This window comes from Sinocyclocheilus rhinocerous, unplaced genomic scaffold (genome assembly GCF_001515625.1).
Source record: "Sinocyclocheilus rhinocerous isolate Xijiao unplaced genomic scaffold, SAMN03320098_v1.1 scaffold1874, whole genome shotgun sequence".
In the NCBI taxonomy this organism is placed as follows: Eukaryota; Metazoa; Chordata; class Actinopteri; order Cypriniformes; family Cyprinidae; genus Sinocyclocheilus; species Sinocyclocheilus rhinocerous.
Window position 1 is genome coordinate 296190 of NW_015626862.1, and position 8425 is coordinate 304614.

General features: G+C 36.6%; 2 protein-coding genes across 3 annotated transcripts in view; one reads left to right on the top strand and one right to left on the bottom strand.

Moving 5' to 3' along the window:
• The window catches only part of LOC107716511 (NSL1 component of MIS12 kinetochore complex), an 8166-nt gene extending 6180 nt beyond the window's left edge, over positions 1-1986 (bottom strand). Inside the window, exons 1-5 of one of the 2 annotated variants that reach the window (XM_016522998.1) lie at positions 1837-1986; positions 1402-1597; positions 1051-1129; positions 835-962; positions 326-380 (exon numbers count right to left, since the gene is read on the bottom strand). In XM_016522998.1, coding sequence (XP_016378484.1) covers positions 326-380; positions 835-962; positions 1051-1129; positions 1402-1569 — 430 coding nt within the window. In that variant the 5' untranslated portion in view covers positions 1570-1597; positions 1837-1986. Of the gene's footprint in view, positions 1-325; positions 381-834; positions 963-1050; positions 1130-1401; positions 1678-1836 lie in introns of those variants that run through there. The other variant, XM_016522990.1, reaches the window with a different exon arrangement.
• On the top strand, positions 1804-5448 carry LOC107716945 (putative deoxyribonuclease tatdn3). Its single transcript, XM_016523578.1, is given in 12 exon segments — positions 1804-1858; positions 2317-2351; positions 2455-2528; positions 2677-2758; positions 2837-2899; positions 3577-3648; positions 3651-3688; positions 3869-3924; positions 4009-4121; positions 4566-4571; positions 5123-5197; positions 5320-5448. Coding segments are annotated over 12 exon segments (798 nt in total).
• The last annotated feature ends 2977 nt before the right edge of the window (positions 5449-8425 follow it).

Here is an 8425-nt window from a genome sequence, read left to right on the forward strand (position 1 = left end):
ATAAGTTATTTAATGAGGAAATATGAAGGTGAGTGCCTCACCTTCAGCATTATAATTATTTTACCGCACCGGACAGAGACTGAGACGGTGCCGCTGCATGTCGTGCCAAACCTCTCACGGCAGCGTCATCAGCTGGAGATCGTTTTTTTTTTATATCGGCCTTTTTAGAGACCGCCGATCAATCATCCCAACGTGATTATCGGCCGATAGTGATCGGTAGCCGATCAATCGGAGCACCCCTAACGAATACTGCATAAAGCACTGTTGTACAAATTATGCACTTTTACTAAAATAAAAAAAGAAAGAAACAGAAAGGTGCACACACCTTGAGCTGGGTCTGGCTTTAGGTCTTGTGGCTTCACTGCCTGTTCATACAAACCCTAAAATAATGGATTAACAGTAAAAACATATAAGCTCAGTTCACACAGCAACATTTAGGTCTTCTAAAAAATCAAACGGACCTGTTCTCTGAAAAAACACCAAAGTATACTGTACTTTTCATCCCAGTGTCTCACATGAGTTACAGAAACACAATAGTTTATTTTCAAATACTGTATATTACGACTTCTAGTGGCCAGAGGTGGAACACCTAAAATTTTACAACTGTAAAAGAATGATATTATGACATCTAGTGGCCAGTGGTGGAACATGTAACATTTTAAAATAATTAATTTACTCAATGTGTGTTCTCAAATAGTTCCAAATATAAATAAATACAAATAATATCCTATAAAGACTAATATTAATATTAAGTTTGTAATGTTATTATTTCAATAATTGAATTTGTTTGTGAGATATATATATATATATATATGAGAAAAAAACATGTCTCACCAGAAGTTTCCTCTCTGCTCTTAATGATCGCACAACCTTGTTGCGTATTTGCTTTGGGTAAGAGTTCCGTTTGCAGGCGGTCTCTACTATTTTCTCATCCAGAATGTCATTTATTGTGCTCTCGTAGTCTAAATACACAAAGTAATGGTTAATAATGTTATGGCTTGGGTTTGCAAAAAGTGCAATGAGTTCTCTGAAACTGTAACAGTAACTTACCTTCACAATAATCCTCTGACGCCTCGTCCCATGACAAGCCACCAATAACTAGATTTTCTTGCACTGTGAATTCAAAGTTCTAAAAGATAAGAGACAAATAAGGTGAATGGAAAAAAACACACAGCAACAACAGAAGAAACGGCAACAATAATAAAGATGATGAAAAACACATTTGAGTAACGTTAAGTGGGTTTTGTGTCTATCAAATTTAGAAAACGAAGTCGATGTCATAACTCCCATACTTGAATACCACAGGCAAAACAGATGGGTGTTTCTATGTTAAAACCATGATACACTTGATAAAGACAAAAAATAATTGAACTGACATCTCTTTTATTCTACTAGACTTACCACAACCATTTCTTGCAGCAATTTGGTTTTGTCTTCCTCAGAAATGTGGCATTGGCCATCGAGCAACTTTTTAAATAAGTCTTTATAGTTCTCAAGCTGTTCACGAACATGTTTTTTCGACTTGACATTTACTCTACAATCTGCCCCGCTCTCACGATCTTCCTCCATGACTGCCGCTTATTTTTCAAAATAGATCCTGGAAACGGAAGCAGAATGGGTTACAACGAAACAAACCCTGAGAGAAACACTTCAGCGGACGAAGCGTTCCGCCTTCCAGGCAATCGTTAAGACCGATTGAGAAAATGCCGTAGAGATCATGAAAACAACGAGTGGTTTAATAACACGTTTTATGTACTAATTTACACAGAAACGTGCTCAAAATATTTTATATACACTAACATCATGGCTAGAGTACTTATTGACTGTCACTGTCACCTGTTAGCAAACGAGTTTACACAGATACGTTAAGAAAACTCATGTAGTCAACTAAATTGCGAAAGTCTTATCTTCAAGCAATAAGCACAATGGCGTTTCCCCGCTTTATAAACGTGTGCTTCAGCCCTACTGAAAACACACACACACTTAAACCAGCCAAAGCGTGTTTGTTGGTCTCAGCTGGTTTAATTCTTTTCAGCAGGTAGTTCACAGTGATTTAATTGCCATGGTAAAGCACTTACAGTAAATTTGGCCACTTTTTGACTGAATGAAGTTACAATAATCAAAACAAAGACAAATGTTATTATATAGCCTAGTGTTTTATGTAAACTGTCGTATAAGCTGTGTTGTATATCACTGTGTTTATGTAACCAATATGCAGACAAAGGGTTTGCTGCCACACCAAACAGAAATCAATTGCACAGTGAATTGTTACATAACCTAGTCTGTATATTAAGTTATTTTCATTGTTTTCCCTATAGGACATAGATGATGTACTTCTGAGAGCTAAAAGGGTAAGCTTTTGTCAAGCCTAAGAAAATAAATCTGATAAACAATAAAAGTTGACTCACTCAGAGGTTGCAATGATGACCTCTTCTGTTTAATGAATGTAATTAGGCTGGAGTGAAAGCTCTTGTGGCAGTTACAGAGGGAGCCAGTCAAAAACGTAAGTTAAACACAACCTCTCATGTGTCAACAAAAGCTTTGGATGAGAACATTCTCACTGAGGAGTTTCTTGTGCCATTTAGAATGACAGTGTTCCAGTTGCACACACACCACATATGCTTACACAGCAATGGACACATGCAGCTTTACTAATATTTAATGTTTTTGATATAGCTATCCTGGTTTTGTGTTCCCTTGTTTTGGCATTCATCCCCTTCAAGGATCAGGGCAAGACTTGCATAGTGTTAAGATTCAGGTGAATATAAAATAACATGACATAGAAAGATTTACATTAAAAGGTTTACCATGCTTTATATTAGTTTTGGTTAAACAGGACCTGGAGCCATAACTTCCTTTGTTCCCGAAATACAGAGATGATATTGTTGCAGTCGGGGTGGTAAAGTAGATATTATCTTTTCTGGACAAGTTTCAACAAACACTGCTGGGGATTTTTATATTATATAAATATTATGTAAAATGAATTGACCCAACACCTACCAAACTAAAATTCAGCTTACTTTGATTACATTGTTTATATACAAAGTAGAGAAGTCATTAAGGAATGTGAAATTAATTAAATGAAGTGAGAAAATGTAAAGAAGTTCTTAGCAAACTCCCAAGGTGGCATCAATATGACTTAAAGGTTAAAATGATTTAGAGTGATTAAAATAAGCCAAAAAAATCAAGATATTTATTATATTAATTAACTTTTTTTAAGAACTAGAATCTAAATTAATAAAATCTTCTAACTCCATATTTTATCAGGTAGAAATTGTAAAGTAAAAATATAAAAAAAAATACTTATCTAGTAAATCATGAAAAACTGGAAAAGTCATTGATCCTTCAAATATTGTTATATACAATGCAGGGCCTTGGAATCTAAAAGGTTGAGAACCATTTGTCCGGGGATAATAATAATACAAAAATTTTTTTGAAAATTGTACAAGGCTAGGGAAGCTAGGCCTCACATTTCTAATTTTGATTTTAAATATTGAGTCTCAATTGTACTCTGTAGCTCATCTACTTGTTACATAATGTGGTCTATGCTTGCTAATATTTTTTTTCTCTCCACAGACTGGTCTTGACTTTACTCCCTGGTTTGCAAATACCACTCAAGAGCGTGACAAACAGATAAAAGTCTTTATTAAAAAAAACTTGAAATATCTAAAGATCTGAATTTGCCATTGTGAGTTCTTACTTCTTACTAGAAAGTTACAAGAAATCATACAAGCAGCTCAGAAATGGCTACATGGTTTGCCAATTTTTAACACTACTTTGCATAGCAAAATATATTGTATACTGAACTGACTCTTCATTTTGTAGTTTCTTTAATGCTCATAACTCAGTCCATTCTTTTATCCTAAAGGAATGTACATTCCCGGTCAGCAGCCAAGGTTGCCATAGCCACAATGAAAGAACTAGGTAAGAGCTAGCAAATCATTGTGTCTCTGTGACCTTTGCAGTCGCAGCTGAATTTCTTGCAGAATTATTCTTTTATGTCTTTAGGGATTAGACAAGCATTATTGCATAATTTTGCCAGCAAGCCATCGGTTGCTATGGAAGGGGTTCAGGCTGGATTCTTCTTCTCCTTTCTGCCTGCCATCAGCAAAAACGAGCAGGTTGGATAATGATTCTCATTTAGTGCCATAAAGTCATTAGTATGATAAGCATGCAATAAAGACATGTAACATATATTAAATAATGACCCTGTTCCACGTCACATGCCATTCACTGCAAATGTTAGCACATTCTGTACATATGAATGAACTGGAAATTATATTTAAACTTATACAGACCTTATTATACAGGTTTTTTTTAACCCAAATGCTGGGTTGAGCCTTTTGGGTCATTTTTGGGGTTATTTTTTCAGTGTTTGGGCAGTATTTGTGTTACCCAGCTCCTGGGTCAAATGTAACAACCCAGTGTTTGGGTTGTTTTGCAGCTCCTGGGTCAGACATAACAACCCAATGTTTGGGTAGTTTTTGTGTTAGCTACTCAGATCCAGGGTCAGACGTAACCCAGCGGTTGAGTTATTTATTGCGGGGATTTTGCGTCTTCACGAGAGAGCAGTTCTAAGCGCCATCGAATTGATGCATTCTTCGGTAAAATACAGGTTTGTGTACATTTTATTTTATCTATAAAATCGTTACTGTGCTGTATATATCGTTCAATTTTATGCAGAGCAACATACAGGCGAGCGGTGTGAATCACCTTTAACGAGTGTCGCGGTCTTTTCGCGTGATGGAAAAGCCTGATGCTTTGCATAAAATATAGGCAATATGTATAGCCTAAAAACGATATAAACAATGCTGTAAATGTCAAATAAAGGAAAATAAAGGAAGTTATCATGCAAACCAGTGGTTGTGTGAAGTATTTGAGAAAAGTTTAGAGGATTTAAGTTAATCTGTAAACATTATTTAATGTATGAAGTAAAAAACAAGATAGTAATATAGTAAAATTGAATAAACCCTATTAGCTAGCTGGGTTAAATCAACCCATTATGCTGGGTTAAAAAAACAACCCAATTTGCTAAATTGGTGTTTTTTAGAGTGTACAGACATGAAGTTTAATATAAATTTTGTTTTCATTAATATAATGATACTGTAGTTTAAATGCAGAGAGCAAAATTAATCAGATTCCACTAGAACACATTTGCCTCGAGACAGATTCTCCAGCCTTGGGAACGGACAAACATGTAAGTCCTAACCTGTTATAATATTATAATATTAGAACATAACATGTAAGATTTTCTGTATGACTGAGATGTTTTGAAGCTCACTGTCTGTGTTTTTCTTTTTATTATTCTTACTGCTCTAGGTTAGAAGTGAGCCGGGAAACATAATGATCTGCTGTGAACACATTGCAAAAGTTAAGGGAATATCTCCAGAAGTTATGGAAGTCACAACACAAAATGCCCTTCGATTGTTTTCTAAGTTAAAAACCTAGAATTATTATTCTTATATTATTTTATTTTGTTAATAAAGTGAAGGTTTGGAGCTTTCAAGCTTTCTGCAAATTTACTGAAAAAGTATCATAAAAGGATCAGTTCGATTAATGAATGAATCTGTTAAGACTAGTTGTGTAAGCTGGATCAAAACCAATTCTTACGGTGGCCGAGAGAGCTCAACGCGCTGCAAATGAAAAAAACCCACATGCAAATAGAAAAAATGCCAGCAAATTAAGAAAACATCTTCATCAATTTGACAGCACACATGCTGCAAATTCTCACAACACAACCAAATACAGAAACGCGCTGCAAATTCTCACAACACAAACAAAGAAACACGCTGCAAATACAAAACAAACAAACAAAAACAGAAATGCGCTGCAAATATGCACAGACCACATCAGAAATGTTTAAGGGAAGCGCATTTCTTTGTTTCTGTTTGTGTTTGCAGCGCGTTTCTGTATTTGTTTGTGTTGTGAGAATTTGCAGCGCGTGTGTTGTCAAATTGATGACGATGTTTTCTTAATTTGCAGGTGTTTGCATGTGTTTTTTTTTTTTATTTGTAGCGCGTTGAGCTCTCTCGGCCACCGTACAAAACCAATGTTACACCGTGTCTTCACCGGACGCGAGCGGCGCGACAAAATATTATAGAACTCATTATAATCAGTGAACTATTCAAATGTTTTTCTTTTGTGTTCCTTTCAAAAGAAAGGAAGTCATACAGGTTTTGACATAAGGGGGATAAATGACCTATTTAAATTTTTGGGTGAACTATTTCTTTAACTGTGACAATGAGAGCACCAGTTCAAATAAAAATATGAAATAATCCACTCTTTTATTGCCAGATTGGTTCATTTCACACGTTTATTGCTGTCTGGAAAAAAAACATTTACTCTTCACAGAACTTGATTGCAGTTCCTAACAAAAAGATGCTATTTTATGCAGGGCTTAATTTGTGCCAGAACAAGCCGGATCCTGATCCGGCACCTCCGAATTTGTCCGAAATCTTATCCGGCACCTCATTTGACAGATCCCCTCCTCACGCGCCAATGAAAGACGTTTGTGTTGACCTATAGCGTGCATATATTTCATGAAAAAAAACTTCTATTATGAGCAGGCTTGCCTAGCATTTACATTTGAAACAAACTATAGATGTGACTGTGAGCGCATAGGAAACCCCCTTTGGAGCACGCGAATATCGAATGGCTTAAACTTAAAAAGATGTGCCAATGATACAGTTTTATGACGATGCAACAATGACTCCATTAGGCAAGTGACAATTCTGTCGACTGTCCCGAAACCCAAACAAAAGTCTTGTATCGCAGCGTGCAGTAGGCCTAGTGCAGACGAGATGCGCTGCTGTGAAGCCGCTTTGAGAGTGAGAGAAGACGCGGTACAGCTGAATCACGCACGCTGTTTTCAAATGACTGATTTAATCTGATAGCGTGTGGATTTATTTACTCATCTAACCTACATGCTCTATTGAATGTTTGCAGGAATTTCCCTCATTATAAACTCGAAAGCATATTAAACATAATTATATTATACAGAGATTTAAGGGAAAAAAATCATGACTTTTCCAAAACTTTTCCAGGCCTGGAAATGGCTGTTTTAAAATTTCATGACTTTTCCATTTTTTTTCATGACCGTAAGAAGATGCACGCTGGTAATCACGTAAACTGGTCCTCCATTGCGGGAATGCTCCGTTACCTCTCCCTCCTCTAATCATCTCTCCCGTCACCCCACTTTGTTCCGGGACCTCGCAATTTACAAATTAAGCACTGATTTTACGTTATCAAATCGTATATGACTTTATTAGTCACAGGTGAAGTTTCGAACGCAGTTAAAGCTCATCTTACAGCTGTCTTCAAAGTGTCTTCGCTCGGGATGTCTGGTGTTGTTATTGCTGTCCATCCAGGAGGACCGCTGCTCGGGACGCGCAGTCTGCAGCGCACTGAAGTCACAGGTGTTCTGGAGGTGACAACGGAAGTGTTTCCTTTCTGCTAAATTCCAGAACCTGCTGGTCGTCTCCACGTGACACCACGACTCTCTGCATATTCAACTCGTACAGTTGGTCTTGCTTTGATTTCGACATAATCATATGTAGCCTACTTGTTAAGTCGAATTAGCTTGTGGCCATTTCAGTCCTTAATGTTTAAAAAGCTGTAACCATGGTCACAGGCGCCGTAAGGGGGGGGGGGTTCTACCGCGATTTCTACCGAGGGGACCCACCCCAACCTCCTCCCCCCTAAACAAGCCGTGACCCTATCCAAATATCAAAAGTCAACATATGCTACTTCCATTCCTAAAATACATATTTTACAGTCAATGTAATGCATTATACACAATTTCAACTAGTAGGCCTAGTAGTCATAAACAGAAGCTCAAAGGCCGCTCCCTCACAAATGTCATAATCTAGCACAGTATTATTATTGGTATGTAAAATATTTCAGTACACACATTTCAGTCCATTATAATTTTTGCAATATGTCAAACCTTTAAACCGCGGGAAAAGAAAAACAAGTTTGTAGCATGATGTCGTTTTTTTTACTGTTAAAGCTAGGGTTGTCAGTAGAATGAATTCAACGAGGCCTAATTGATCTCATTCTAACACGTCTTTAAAAAGCAGCATTGCTGAAACAGCATTGCCAATTTCAGTAAATGTGTTTAAAAATTGCATTGAACATATGTAATCTAGCCTCTTACATTATCACGTTAACTCTGACAGGATTTTGCAAAAGTCTCCCACATTTCCACCAAGCCCAGACTGAACCTAGCATACATTGATTTCACCGTGACATTTATTATACTATTTTAATAATATGGAATAAAGAAAAAAATTTCAAGAGCAAGAGGTAGGCCTAACATTAGCTACCAGACAAAAAAATGACAAATTTAGGCTACGTGTTTTCAGCATGTGTTTTTTTTTTTTTTTTAGATTGTTCCAGAATGTTTATATATAAAGTTTGTGTATAG